At 33.2% G+C, this 15,056-nt stretch overlaps 4 protein-coding genes across 4 annotated transcripts; 2 read left to right on the forward strand and 2 right to left on the reverse strand.

Moving 5' to 3' along the window:
- Nucleotides 1–586: 586 nt before the first annotated feature.
- On the forward strand, nt 587–3,848 carry Fbxo42 (F-box protein 42). Its single transcript, XM_013312929.1, has 3 exons — nt 587–929; nt 1,049–2,250; nt 2,330–3,848. Exons 1-3 carry the CDS (start codon nt 770–772, stop codon nt 2,807–2,809), a joined length of 1,842 nt encoding a protein of 613 aa, XP_013168383.1. The 5' UTR covers nt 587–769; the 3' UTR covers nt 2,810–3,848.
- Nucleotides 3,809–6,832, reverse strand: fand (Pre-mRNA-splicing factor SYF1 fand). The gene is made up of 2 exons (XM_013312928.1): nt 6,519–6,832; nt 3,809–6,362 (listed from the first exon to the last, which is right to left on the reverse strand). The coding sequence occupies exons 1-2, from the start codon at nt 6,555–6,557 to the stop codon at nt 3,873–3,875; spliced, it is 2,529 nt and encodes an 842-aa protein (XP_013168382.1). The 5' UTR covers nt 6,558–6,832; the 3' UTR covers nt 3,809–3,872.
- A 193-nt stretch (nt 6,833–7,025) lies between these two features.
- On the forward strand, nt 7,026–12,449 carry LOC106118283 (zinc finger CCCH domain-containing protein 13). Its single transcript, XM_013312903.1, has 9 exons — nt 7,026–7,816; nt 8,780–10,050; nt 10,160–10,326; nt 10,623–10,710; nt 10,795–11,018; nt 11,270–11,365; nt 11,448–11,565; nt 11,713–12,041; nt 12,174–12,449. The coding sequence occupies exons 1-9, from the start codon at nt 7,251–7,253 to the stop codon at nt 12,387–12,389; spliced, it is 3,075 nt and encodes a 1,024-aa protein (XP_013168357.1). The 5' UTR covers nt 7,026–7,250; the 3' UTR covers nt 12,390–12,449.
- A 103-nt stretch (nt 12,450–12,552) lies between these two features.
- LOC106118284 (probable alpha-aspartyl dipeptidase) lies at nt 12,553–14,715 on the reverse strand. The gene is made up of 3 exons (XM_013312904.1): nt 14,196–14,715; nt 13,487–14,050; nt 12,553–12,819 (listed from the first exon to the last, which is right to left on the reverse strand). The coding sequence occupies exons 1-3, from the start codon at nt 14,393–14,395 to the stop codon at nt 12,759–12,761; spliced, it is 825 nt and encodes a 274-aa protein (XP_013168358.1). The 5' UTR covers nt 14,396–14,715; the 3' UTR covers nt 12,553–12,758.
- Between the last annotated feature and the right edge of the window lie 341 nt (nt 14,716–15,056).

The raw sequence follows: 15,056 nt of genomic DNA on the forward strand, positions 1-15,056 counted from the left end.
ATTATCTACATGACAGAACATAATAAGAATATTATAACGTCCTTTTCATTAAAAATTATTTCAAAGTAATTGTAACATACGTATTTCATAATTCATATCGCATAGGAATCATTAAAATTATATTAATCTTGCAGAATTGTATAATAACATTAACCTCTTTTAAACATTCGCGGGGAAAGATGTATAATCGTTCGAAAACAGGTTATTGTATGGCAAAATATTAAGGACTATAAAATGATAACTTTTAGTTATATTCATACATACACAACTTGGATAAAATTATATCTCATTTTGTGTTCGTTTCAATTCTTTCAAAGATTCGAATAAAGTTTACTGAATAAAAAAAATGGTATTCGACCAAAATAATAATATGATAAATTTGAATGGCCTGAGACGTAAATGATAAGAATTTACGGCATAGCAAACTTTTTACGATTATCTCTTAATCATTCTATGATTCCAGTTATGATATTATACACAATATTATAATAGATTTGATTTAATACCTTCCCAGTTTTCCAGTACACTATACTGCGCATGTTTATAAAATGTATTGTAATGTCAAAATTTCGCGATTACCTTTTGACATTAATTTATTTATGTCATTTTCACGATGTGCAAGAAAGACAATGTTTTAAAATCGGTGGGAGCCACCTATTGTTTCTAACAGACGATTTTAACAGTTTAGTTTTCCATAACATATTAATTTTTCACTGATATGGATACATGACAAATTGTGATTTAAATAATAGATACATTTCAAAACATAATGGAAGTAATACAACAGTCCTGGGGACATGAAACACTACCAACAACAATCGAGGATCTTCCCGATGAAGTTTTGGAGTTTATTTTGAGCTTCCTACCTCCATATAAAGACCTGCAAAATTGTATGACCGTCTGTAAGAGGTGGTGTGCTTGTGCTCAAAGTAAGTGACGTCTAATATTAACTCTTCTCTTTTACTAGTCTTTTTTGTTACTCATTAATATTTAAGTAGTCATTTCTTACTTATGTTTGTTTCCATATTGATGCAATTATTTTTTTCAGATGTATTGCGTAAGACGTCCATAAAGCTAATAAAAGCTGTTGCAGAGTTTAATATATTGTGGAAAAATGTTACCTCTACTGATATTGGGCCCACCATAACAAAAAGATTTTCTCATGCAGCATGTATTCTGAAAAATAATATGTACATATTTGGTGGGTGTACTACAAATTCCACTTCATTTAATGATCTTTGGATGTTTGACTTATCTAAAAGAAGATGGATACGACCTTTAGCAACTGGAACTTATCCTGTGCCAAAGGCATACACATCAATGGTCCACTATCAAGATTGTCTCATTGTTTTTGGTGGGTGGACGTACCCCTCTCTCTCGCAATACTATCAGAATATCACTATGTTTAATGATATTCATTTATATTGTGTAACTACAAATAAATGGATTCTGATAAATGCTACAAACCCACCACCTCCCATGGCAGGGCACTCTGCTTGTATCAGAGGAGATGAGATGGTTGTATTTGGAGGTTTAGTTATGTCTGCAGCTCAGAATTATCAAATGCAGTGTTCAAATGATGTCTGGGTGCTTGATATAATCACATTCAATTGGAGGAAGCAACAAACAACTAAGCCACGGCCTTCACCACGCTACGCTCAATCACTCATTACGCTAGATTCTGAAAGACTGATGCTTCTAGGTGGAATACAAACATTGCATAATCGCTTTGTTTATAGTGATTGTTGGATCTTGACCATGCAAGGACCTACATGGACATGGAAAGAAATTGCAGTTAAAAATAAAGAGTGGGCATCTGCTAATATATGGTGCAATCCAGCATGTAGAGTTGGAGATATGGTGGTAAGCCTCAGTAGGAGTCGACATGGATGGAATGGGGCAAAACCATTAGTTACATCGGCAGTACGGCTGTCTGCTCTTAACAGGCCTGAAAATGCACCAGTATCTGTTCGTATTGAAAGGAGTCTACAAAGACCTCTAGACCGAGATCAAAATATAAACGGAAGACGAGGAGTGCTGCCAAGGCAACCTGCATCTAGACAACCTCCGGCCAACATTAATAATGAACCCATAGCAGGACCCAGTAATGAGCAAGAAAGAGACAAAGATGTTACAAATGAAATTCCTAGTCATGAAACAAATGCTGCTGGGCCAAGTTCTGATTTAAAATTTAACAATAATGTTATTGATTTAAATAAAAAGGAAGCGATGAGAAAGAATAAAACTAAGGTAAAATTGCATTAAAATAAAATTGAATAATTTTTGTTCTTTAATCTATGTTTTTTTTTATATTTTACTTTCTTTGCAGAATAAAGGAATGAAAATAGTTAGACAACTGCAAGAAGCAAATAAATATAGAATGGCGGCATTTGCTTGTGATTCATCATCAAATAACACACCAAATGAAAATGATCTCATAAATCAAAGGCAAATAGCACATTTAGAAAACAGATTAGAACCTTATCCACCAGCTGCAGAAAGACCAGACGTTGTATACAGACAGCCACCGGTGATAAAACGTAACACATTGACGATGCATGTACTTGATATTTCTACTGTTCTTAATGGTAACTGTATGAATTATGTCTCTTGGTTATGTCCCCGATTGGGAGACATGAATGGTGCTCCAGAAGAATTAGTTATGTATTCCTTAGTGAAAGGTAATGGTGAACTTATTATGTTTGGGGGAGTTCATAATGAAATTAGAGTGGCAAGATTCACTGAAAACCCACAAAGTATGTATTCAAATTCTTTACATTTCATCACAGCACCTAGAGACATTATTTAATTTGTTGTTGACAGCTTTTATAAATATTTCTTCGTTTTCCACAAATGTAAATGTACAGTTTTGTTTTATGGTTTTATAATTTGTTTGTATGTAAATTTCTTTACTAACTGCTCAAACCAATGCTATTTTATGATAACAAAAATTCAAGTATTCAATTGAATATTTTCATATTTAAATGAAACATACATGGATTTATAAATAGCAGAATAAGATCCATCTTTAATTTCATACATTTATAAATGTTTTTCAGTAAAGTTTTATTTTGTTGTAAAAATAATTATACGGTCATTTAGTATTACTCAGCATATTCAATGCAGTACAATATAGAATCCGCTGTGTATTTGTTGTATAAAAACATGTAGCTACATTCATTAAAATCTTAGAATTTGTATAACAATGGTGCTTTTACACACAACACAGCTTTTCGTTGTGGAAATAGTGATATCGTATTACATTAACATATTAACATCAAAACTTTTGTCAATTTTTGTAGCATACTAAAGAAGGAAAAAATGTTCCAAGTCATATATAAAATTTGTTGCTTTTTAAGACCTGGTATAGTTGTTCATAATTAACCACAAATAGTGTTAATATTTTCAAAATTGTTTTGTCAGTCTGTCAAATCATGTTCTAGCACCTTTAATGTTTTTATATAGGTATGAAAAAAAAAATTGAGACTAATAGAACTAAAAACAATTGAGAAAAAAGTTCGAGTAAAACATTACTATTAAAAATTATAAATTTGTACATCTAACATTGTGGTTTTAAAAAATAGGAACTCTCAAATTAAACTTAGAGTGGCTTTACATCGACTGCTTTGTGAAGTTGCTGGTGTGTACAACCATTCTTAAAAAAGATAACTGTTTGTATAAGCCTCATTACAAATATTTATTTAAATTTTAAAACAAATACTGCCAAATATAAAAACAATGTAACTTCATATATGCTAGATGCTTGAATAATATGTTAACCATGTGTGATTTCTGTAATTTCATGTGTATAATTTTATAAAATAAAATAGCTTTAATTTATTACTTTCCATTTATTATTTTATTTATTGTAACTATTGATCTTTTCCCGGAGCAAGACCTCCAAATACAGCAGCAGGTATTTCTTTCTTCTGCACAGGCGCAATCTCCTCATCTCCACTATTTTCTGAATCTTCGTCAATATCAATTTCATCTGGATTTAGTACCTTATCTCCACTTTCCTTCAGACCTTGAGTTTCACCACGAACAAATAATATATTGCCACCTTTACTTTGGACTGCCATTTCTGCAGCTTTTGCTTCTAACATTCTCATACCATCCTTAATACCCGGTGCAAGATCAGAAATAGTGCCTGCAGCTTGTGCAGCAGAACTTAACATTTGTGCAGACATCATATTGACTTGGGTGTTATAAGTGGCTTGTACACTTCTCTTAATTCTAAGCATTTCTCTCATGGTATCCTCATTTCCATGTCTAACTTCAAATTCTTTCCAAGTATTCCAGAATTCAGATGTTATTCTTGGGTCACACATTTGACTGCAGTGTGAATATATGGCCCTAGCTCTATCAATTTCACCTAAACGAGTCTCCATTTCTGCAAAACGTATACACATCTCTCTTGCTCTTTCTTCTGGAAGAGTTTCAATTGCTTTTTCATATATTTGTCGGGTTTTAGGCACCCCATAAATTTCAGCAGCTTTCTTTATGTAAATGTTAAACATTTCAAACATTTCTTCAGGAAGCACTGCTGTAGTAGCACGTTCATATACTGCCATTGCATGTCTGGCCAGTCCATGTTCCTCCTCTAATTTTGCATAAAGCAGAAATATTGCTTTTGCAAATTCTGGTGGACAATGTTCTAAACATTGTTCAAATAAATCTCTAGCTCTTTCAAGCTTTGATCCACCATATCTCTTTAAAAATTTTGTTAAATAAGTATTCCAAATATCGTATACATTAGGCCATTTAAAAAGAGCAATTCCTTTTTCATAGGCTCTAAATGCCTCTTCAAAATAGTTGTGTTCTTCTAGAAAAAGTCCATAATTAATAATAATTTGCGGAGTTGCTATTTTTAAATCAATTATATGATCGTACACAGCTTTACAAGACTTGTAAGTGCCAAAACTCTCTTCAAGGTCAGCATACATGGACCAAACTTTTAAAGATTTGTACAGTCTCATTTGGACAGTTTCATTATCATCATGATAAGCAACCTTTCTACTAGGTAAAACTGTGGCTTTTTGCATCAGCTTCAGTGCTTCCTCATAATTTTCATGTTTTATTTCCATTTCTGCCCATTCACACCATACAGATGCTAAATCATCTACTTTTGCATATGGGACTTGGGTTGCTTTTTCAAAAATCAATCTTGCATCTTCTATTTGATCATTGCTCTCATAAAATTTAGCAAAACCCACCCATAATGTATACAGTTTTCCTACTGCTAATTTTGGATCAACTGTCTGTACAGCTTCTGTATAAGTGTCAATAATTTCATGAGGTTTTCCTTCATACAGTTTTACTCTCTTATGCCATTCAGCCACATTGTGTGGATTTTGTCTAAGAAGAACAGAATTAAGCAATAAAAGTCTCCTCTCCATCAAATATTCAAATCTTGCTAATCTTAATTCTAAATCAATATCATCATCCTCTGTCGGGTTAGGCTTCTTGGCGACTTCTTCCATCTTTTTACTTAAACTAAGTTCTTCAAATTGTGCATATGCATCAAACACTTGGGTGAAATCTCTCACAGTGGTTACAGTCTGTATAGCTTCTTCATATATGTCTCTAGCTCTCTCAAAAAGACCACTTCTAACATAATAATCAGCGAGAGAGTTCCATAAATGACCCAATTGATCTGTGTATCTTCTCAAACCACCTCTTATTATTGCATCTACATTTAGTGAATGAATTTTATCAGGATTTTTAGAAATAAGTTCACAGAGTTCATTCCATAACTGATGATTGGACTTTCCATGTTTTGACTGAAAATTTTCATTATTAACAATATGGGCTAACTTTACAGCTGCTTCATCTAATTTATTTATTGAGATAAGATAATCTATATACTCCTCAGTATCTTCAGGACATAGTTTTAAATATCTTCTAAATACTCGGACTGCTGTTTCTGGAATGTCATGCTTTTTCAAAAATATTAGGTATAATGGCCATATTCTATGATGTTGTGTAATTGGAAGAGCTCTCAAAGCACAATCAAATGCTTTTCTAGTAGTTGTTATCTTACATTGTTCAGTTAAAAATGTACAATAATCCATCCATATTCTGGGCATTTTATGCATAAATACTAAAGAGCGTTCAAAGCAGTTGTTTACATCTTCATAACAAGGGTCTGTAATACAGCGACCCCTAATTTGAGATCTTCTTATTTTCAGATAATTATACCATAGCTTAAATGATCCTGGAAGCTCTTTTAGAGCTCTTTCATAAATCATATTTATTTCATGTTTGGGTGCACCCTTTTTGTGTTCAATGTATCTTAACCAGTGTTTGACCGAGAAAGGATTTCTTAATATTTCCTCTTCATATGGTAAGTCTTCTTCGCTCTACAAAAAAACAAAATAAGCTTATATTAAATCAAATAGCTAACCTAAAAAATATTTAGTGGAAAGAAAAAACAACAAAATAACCCAATGTTTTTAATACATATAACTTCATAGTTTGAATAAAGCTGTAAATATAAAGTTATAAAGAATACTTACAAAAAATATATCAATTTCTTTTCCGTCGAGCAAAGGCATTATAACTGATTATTTGAAACACTTGATGTTTAATTTTTATTCGACTTGATAAAATATCGTTGTTTCATGAAATAAACTTCAGAAATTATATAGTTCAATAGAAATTGAACTACAAAAATACAGTGGATTGTTGTTATTTATTAAATTACAGAAGTATCAAGATGTACAGATCCAGATTACAGGCGAACAGATACAGAAGCAGAACCAGAACTTAAATGAGTAGCAGACAGAAAACAAAGAGTAGATTTTTACCACACAGAAAAGAAATAAAAAACAACTAACATATTTTAATTATATTAAACTTAAAGAGTAGTTAAAAGATCAAATGTTATTTATTTATTTGAATAAGGCAAATACTAATACCACTTTCCTTTTTAAAAAAAAAAATAAGCCGTGTCATCTATAAGTATGGTGTGTTTAGTGCACTAAATAATTACATACTCTTTGATACGCATTCGCTCTGCCAAAAAAATATTAAAATGGCGGCCGTTTGAATCGGTGTCGGTGTTTTTATCAATCTTTTCTATACTAAAGTAAAATATTTTTTCCATAACATAATAAAAAAATAATCTATAATTTTTTAATAATTTATGTCCTCTGTAATCGTAAAAAATAACTCTTCATATGACAAAGTAAATGCGTATTCGTCTCAATTAATTGTGTACTTGGTAAGACCAATGTTTTTCAATTATAATGTCAAAACAAGGAAAAAGAAAAATTACTGTGGAATTGCCGAAAACAAAGGACCTAGCAAATAGACCCAGTGTTTTTGAGCGTCTTGGGACCAAAAAAACTTCTAGTACAAGTGGTAAAAAAACAAGTGAATATTGTAGACAGTGGGCACAACACGGCAGTTGCGCTTACGGCAAAAGCTGCAAGTTTGCTGTTACGCATACGTTAATAAGTCCATCGAAACAGCGAGCGGCTAATAAAGATAGTGATCAAAAGAATTCGGTTAAAGATGACCCTAAAAGCAGATTGCATTCAACAGTGGTAGTTAGAACAGGGCGCAGTCCAGATGGAGAGATCGATAATTGGGATCAAAGTGACCTAGAATATGCTGACACAGACGTATTGGAGAAAAGGAGACAGCAGTTGCAGCGCGAATTAGAATTGCAGTTGAAAATGGATTCAAGTAAAGATATGCGTAAAGATAAGAAAAAAATGGCATCCAGCTCATCTTCGTCTCGTAGCTCCAGTTCCTCGAGCGTATCTTCGTCTTCTTCGGATGGTACTACATCATCATCTTCATCTGGCAGGTAATTTTTAATGTATCATTTGATTACATACCTATTGATTATATGGTTTTTTTATTCATTACATTCTGAATATAATAATGTTTTTGTTTTTAAAAGTCAAGATTGTCATTGGCATTAGTCCAATTATTGGTCTTATGTGATGTGAATCATAATATTGTTTTTATCAAATAAAAGTACTTCTTAGATCTATAAAAGTATTATATGTCAAAATTGATTGAATATGTTGGTATTGTTAAAAATCAGTCCATTGTTTAAAAAAAATATATATTTTTGCATATATGTATAGTACATTAAAACAAAAGTCATACAATATGATAAATATCAGTATCTGATAGTCCTATATCTTGGCAATTGTAAAATATATCTGGCCCATTGATAGAGGTGCTGCTGTTGTGGTTAGTTCTGCCAGAAATTATGTAAAACCTACATGGACAATAAAAATGGGTCTTACACTTTTTCATATTTACATGAAGGTATTAGTGATCTATCATAATTTACTTTGACTTAGGGCCACCAGGTGTATGGGTATTATCACTATGTATGTATGTATATGGATATTATATTGCTCCAACTCTTTAGTAAGAGAACTTTAACACGTAACTTTTTAGCAATAATAAATAATTAGGCATCAGTGTATTTCTATTTAGTCTATTTAGGAATTATTAGTGTGATAGTTAAGTAAAGATGGGTTGAGTAAAATAGGTTTAAACACTGGACTCTGGTCCAAACCACTAAAGGAGAGCCATTAACAAGATTTAACAACAAATAAAATAGGTTATGAATCTTTTCGATTTTTGGTGGTAGTTCTCATAATAACTACTGAGGAGCCAATAAATTGTTTCAATATTTTTGTTTGCTTCTTGCTGGTTTATGAATCAGTAACTTGATTTCTTTATGTAAATTTTAAAGTTATTTGCCCATCACATATTGTGTATTTTTTTTACTGATTAAAATCTATTTTAGAGATGCTAAACGAAAAGTGAAAAAAACAAAACTTAAAAGAAATTCTAGCTCTTCTTCTGATGGTGAGACCCCATCTAAAAAGAAATTGATAAAAAATGACTCTTTAAAAAGGGACAAAAGTGAGTCAAAAAAGACTAATGTCAAAAAAGATGACAGAGTGTTGAAGAAAACTGATGTAAAGAAAAAGACATTGACAAAGGCAGCATTAGGAAAGAAGTCTCTTTCGCCAGGGAAAAAGTCTGGAGGCACTCCGCCGATTACATCTAAAAGTCTTGCCACCAAAAGTGCTCCTAAGCATGCCAAATCACCACCAAGAAGGGAAAGAAACAGAAGTATTTCTCCTCATTCAGCGAGAGACCGTGACAAAGATAGGGAAAGAAACAAAGACAAAGATAGAGATAAAGAAAGAGAGAAAGAGCGCGAGAAAGACAAAGATCGTAGCAGAGGTCGAAGTCGCTCTCCCAAAAAGGCTAGATCAAGATCGCCTCGTCGACATGGGTCACACCCAAAGGATCCAAGAAGAAAAGACAGCTCTGAAAGGAGCAGACCAGTCTCGCCAAAGAAACTAATTAGAAGAGAAGGCAGTTTGGAACGGCACAGGAAAAGGTCTGCAAGCAGAGACAGAGAAAGGACTCGGGATCATAAAGATAGATCCCTGGAAAGAAGAAAAGAAAAACATGATGATAAAGACAGACATGACAGAAAAGATAGGGGAAGAGATAGAAATAAAGATGTAAAAAGAGATGATAATAAACGAAGGGGTCGGGATAGAGGCTTAGGTGGCAGAGGTGGATCTGATAAAGGCTTAGAAAAACCTAATAAGCCAATGGAAAGACTTCTACCTCGGCCAGAGGAACGATTAGCTGCTCTTGCAGCAATTTCAAACAGAACAATAGAAAGTGATAAAAATTCAACAACTTCAAAGGACAGACAAGACAATCATTCTGACAGAGGTGGAAGAAAACAAGATAGATTAGAAAGAGATCGTTCAACTAAGAGAGATAGATTAGACAGTCTAGAAAGAGAACCAGGTGATTATGAAATGGGCATGGAACGTCAGTATGATCATGGTCATAACATGGAGCACTATGACAGAATAGATGATCGTTTTGATGGAGTACCCAGGGATGACGAAAGATCTCCTGGGTATATTCAAGGAAGAGAAAGACATTATGACCCTGGATATGATATGGCTGGGCCTCCACGTTATCCGGAAGATGAGGAAAGAATTTACGGTGAATCAATGGGTGATCATAGAGGAGTTGATATAGGTAATTATACTTTAGCTATCATCATATATTTTAAAACAAGTCTGAGAAGTTTAGAAAAAGTATTTTTGATGTTAGTAAAAGTTGATGGTATAAATATTATATTTTTAAGGATATGACGACCGGCGGCCACATCACGAACATTCATGGGAGGGTCGATCTGGGTCCATAGATCGCGAACGTGGATACATACATCCACATAAGGATTGGGATAATGAAGATTATCGTGGTCCAGGAGATTGGGGTAGGGAGCGTCATTGGCCAATTCATGATTCTCAGGTATTTTGTAACACATATTTACAATATAACTTTAAAGGTATCTGTTTATTTCCCTTTCTTTTTTGTCCTAGGCAAATGTTTTCTACAAAACACTGTACCAGTATGAGCTTATTGACTACCGCAAAAGAAACTATTCATGTCCTATTCTTTCCCACATTTTCCTTGGCTGTCCTTATCCTCACATTGGTATGCACATATAAATATATTGTAGACTAGAACATTATCTATTTTTATATTTTATACATTTACTTTACTATTATCATCCACAAAGTTTTCACACTACAATTTTATTTTAGATGCCTGAGTGGGGAGAAAAGGATGCCGACATGGAAGTTTGGCATCATCGCGGACATCCTCCCGGGCCACATCGTGGTAGACATCATGGTTAGGTTTTTCTAATTAGTATGTATTAAATATACTAATTAGTATTGAAATTCAAAGACTAAACGAGTTATTTCTGTATTTCAGAAGATTTTAATCGTGGAATACGAATGGATCTTGGGAGGAATGATAGCAACAAACGCCGTGGTCCAAGGAACGAACCGGAACCTACAGTCAAAGAAACTCAGCCACCTGTAGCTTCAGCATCTGCTCCATCAACACAGGAAGAACCTGAAGTTGAAGACAAACCAGTGCCCGATGATCTTAGTGAAATAAGTGATGATCCTGACGATATTTTGGAAAGAGAAGATGTAAGTCCAGTTCAAAAAGATTGTAAATGTTTAATATATCTTACATTTTACAATTTAGTTCAGTATAATGGGATATATTTAGGTTAGGATTGTAAGCAATGCACAGTGCCCTTTCCCCATATTCCTTTATGTCCTGGTACATCTAAAATCGTGCTCTTCCCAACGACTTGTACGATATTCCGATCCGCCGAGGCATTTAAAAATACTGTAATAAGTTTAAAAGTAATTAACTAGTGCTTTATTTTATTAAGATGATAGACCAAAACATAGAGGAAGGAAATGAAGCAGAAAAGGCAACTGATGAAGTAACATCAAAACCTGAGGGATCTGAAAAAGAGTCAACACAGGTATAAAACAGAACTTTTATGGTGGAAAGTATTTTTTGTACTTGCAGCAAATTTTAATGTGAAATCTTTGTTTTTGATTAAGGATACTAGTGGCGCTGGTGAAGAGAAAGAATCGCAAGAAGGAAAAGATGATGATGATGTCGCCAATTTAGATTTTGAAGAAATATCTGATGGAGAATTAGAAGAAGAACGAACAAGAGGTAATGAAAATATTTGATTTTACAGTATTTCAACGTACGTAATAGAGAATTGATATTGAATTAAAACATTGCAATGAATCAATTAGTTATTTTATCAAACTATTTTCGAATAGAAATATGTTTTCATCAATTTAAATTGTTTTTCAGCTGGTTTAGGAGATGCATTGGGAGTGGACTGGGCAAGTTTGGTGGCTGATGCGCGACGCCGAGAACAAGTTCCTTCCACTGGCGGGGCTCGAGATCGTTGGCGGCCAGAACGTGTTTTAGCTCGTATTGGCCTATCTTTACATATGGCTGGCAAAGACATAGTACAGAATATTCTAGACAAAAATGCGGAGTCTCTTCAAGCAGAGAAGGGCCAACAAGAGTCAAATAATGTTGACAGTGCTGTGGTACAGAATGGTGAATGTGAAGATAGTTTAGAGAAAGATATTGCTAGAGATGTTAATTCTCTACATCCAGTTGCTGCTATTCAGGTTGGTTATCAGCGTCCCCTCCTGAGCCCTTACGACGCCCTTAGGAATGTGGATTTTATATAGTTAAAGATTTTACCATACAAAAGACAAAATGTATATTTTTAAGAGTGTAATTCAGTCGTTTTTTCCCAGGTGTCTATCGAAAAGAGGAAACGCCAGCGTGCTGTGTTATTTGGATCTGGCTGCGAAATAACACGTGGTTTAAGTGCACGACGCGATTTAGCCTTACGAAGATATTTATGTCATTTACCAGCTACTGAGCGTACAGGGCAGTCTCGCGTCGCCCCGCAGCCATCTCTATTTCATGCAGCACAAGCTTTATTGATGCAAGAACCAATGACTGGCTGACAAATGCCAAAAACAAATTAAATCTAGATAATGTTCATAATGAAGTATTTTGGGAATGACCCTTGACTAGAATTTGATTAAGTGGTTTAAGTGCAAAATATTGTGTTGGTACAGTGAAATTTTTGTGAGTGATGGAAGTGTTATGTGATGGATAAAAACAATGTGCAATAGAGATAATTTTTATTAACCATCTTATTTTATATAAAATATATTGAAACATATTTTCTTGTAAGCTTTTTAAGTCTTAATTAGTGTAGAATATGATATTAAAGTAAATTCACCTTTTTATAGAATAGTGTATACTTTACATTTACAGATTTCTTACTTATAATAATTCTCTTAAATCTCATGAATGTTAAAGTTATAGCTTCATTCCTCTAATAAAAATGATACATTATCACCAGCACTATATTCTGTTTTCTTTCCTCCTCTGAAACAAAAGATATATATATATATAGTATATAATGATGCTCAAATGAAAATTTACAATTATTAACACATTAGCTGCCAGAATGATTTTTCGAAAAACGTAATTTTTTTTAGTATTGTCCAAAACCATTTGAATGGGCCCTTGCGGGTCACGCTGTATACAACAATTCGATTAAAAGCCACAGCGAGGTTTTGAATGAAAGTACGGCTTTCAATCAGACCGTGTCGGACAATGTGTCCCTGATTGAAACATTAGCTTGTCGGACATACAGTCCGACATGGCTGCTAATGTGTTAAACAATATGTTGTGTATGGCACAACGGGTGTGTTATCATTTTTTTAAAACTTGGCTTATAACACAAGAGACATGTCATTTTAAATTGATTGTTTTGATTAACCCAAATTAACTTTGTTAAGGGGTGGCCGAAAACAAAACTATCATGATTTCGAAAGTAACATTTTCGATTTTTATATAGTAAATGCAATGTTTCCAGAATGACATGAACATTGTGTTATAGACACCATGGCTCAAAATTGTTTAGAACCATGGCAAACATTTTTTTAAAATAGGTGCTGCAACAAATGGGGTAAGGAATATGTACTGTATACATTGATACATCCTCATCTCCTTTACATATTTGTCATCTAATTTTAATTATGCAACTTACTTTTGAAATAACACTGCACCAGCAACTCCTTTTAATACTAGTGAGCCACCATCAACATGTAACATGGAGCCTTCTTTCAATCCTAAAACTGAATTGGCATGAGGCATCTCCATATATTCACCAATTCGTTGGTCTCTTGTTTCACCTTTATGTGTTTCATTATCACTCTTATCAATATAGTGAGGGTTAATGTTAAAAGGAACCAAACCAATAGCTTCAAAAGATGGTGGATATATTATAGGCATATCATTTGTTGTATGTATACTCTTGGTAGCCACATTGGTGCCTGCACTGCTTCCTATGTATACCAATTTCCCTTCAAGTACTCTTTCTCTGATAACAGACACTAAATTTTGGCTATAGAGGGTGTTAAGCAACATAAATGTATTCCCACCACCAATAAAGATTGCTTGAGCATCATAAACTGCTTCAACAGGCTCTGCGTATGTATGTAAACCAGTGACTGAAAATCCCCATGGATCGATAACCTCTTTTATTTTTTTCGTGTACTCATCATAGTTCTTTTGTGCATATGGTACAAACAGCAAATCTTCAATGTTATTCCTAGAATTAACATAACATTGTTATGTACAAAACATTAATAACACCAAGAAAATTGAAATAAAAACTCATATAAAGTATTCATTCAAGTTCAAAAAACTAAATACAAACTATGTACTTTATATTGTTATAATATGTAAACACTTACTTTTCTAAAAGATTGCAAATTTCTTCTTTAGCAAACTCCAACATGGAATATCCATGGCAGTTAGATGAAGAGAGCAATAACGCTTGACATTGAGACATTTTGTAATAACAAAATCTGCAATAGTTCACTAATTTGTACACGTAGTTAATACGTTGGAACTTATTGAGGGGCGTTATGCTGTATAATCTTTGTATTAACATTAATTCCTCTTAAGATAGCACTTATCACATTTTTATTTACATTTATATTGATTATATTTTATTTCCAGGGGTTTCGAACTCAAGGACAGAAAAGTTGAGATAGCACTTGGTGGTTCTATATAAGGAATTTTAAAAATAAACACCATAAGACTTTTCGTCGTGCGACAATTTAAATAAAAAGTAGAGTTTGAGATTGCGGCTATCGTAGAATTTTCATTGCTGCTTGCATTTAACGCATTAAGTTATTTAGATTTATATTTAGCTTCATTGATTGTCTTATCGTCTTATCCTTGATAATTGAGTTTAACTGTGACAGTGACAGTTAAGTTGACATTCTTGGGGCTACCAGCTACCAGATAATTTCAGAATATGTATTAAACCTACTTAGACATTTATTAAGATTTTTTCATAAAATAAAAATGAAACGACAAAAATCATATGAAACTAGGTATTTTAATAGAAATGTACCTAAGCATTTATTATAAATAAAACATTAAAGTAAATTCTGTTACTGTACCCTTTTATCTAATACAAGATCTTTTCTCTACTATAAGAGTACATTTTTTAAATTTATCACGAATTAACTGACGAGATTTACTTCTGGTACTCCAGTTCAAAAGTAAAGAGTAAAATTTTATTTAAACTAATAATTATATTCAAG

The sequence above is a fragment of the Papilio xuthus genome, unplaced genomic scaffold (assembly GCF_000836235.2).
Source record: "Papilio xuthus unplaced genomic scaffold, Pxut_1.1 DF827597.1, whole genome shotgun sequence".
Lineage (NCBI taxonomy): Eukaryota > Metazoa > Arthropoda > Insecta > Lepidoptera > Papilionidae > Papilio > Papilio xuthus.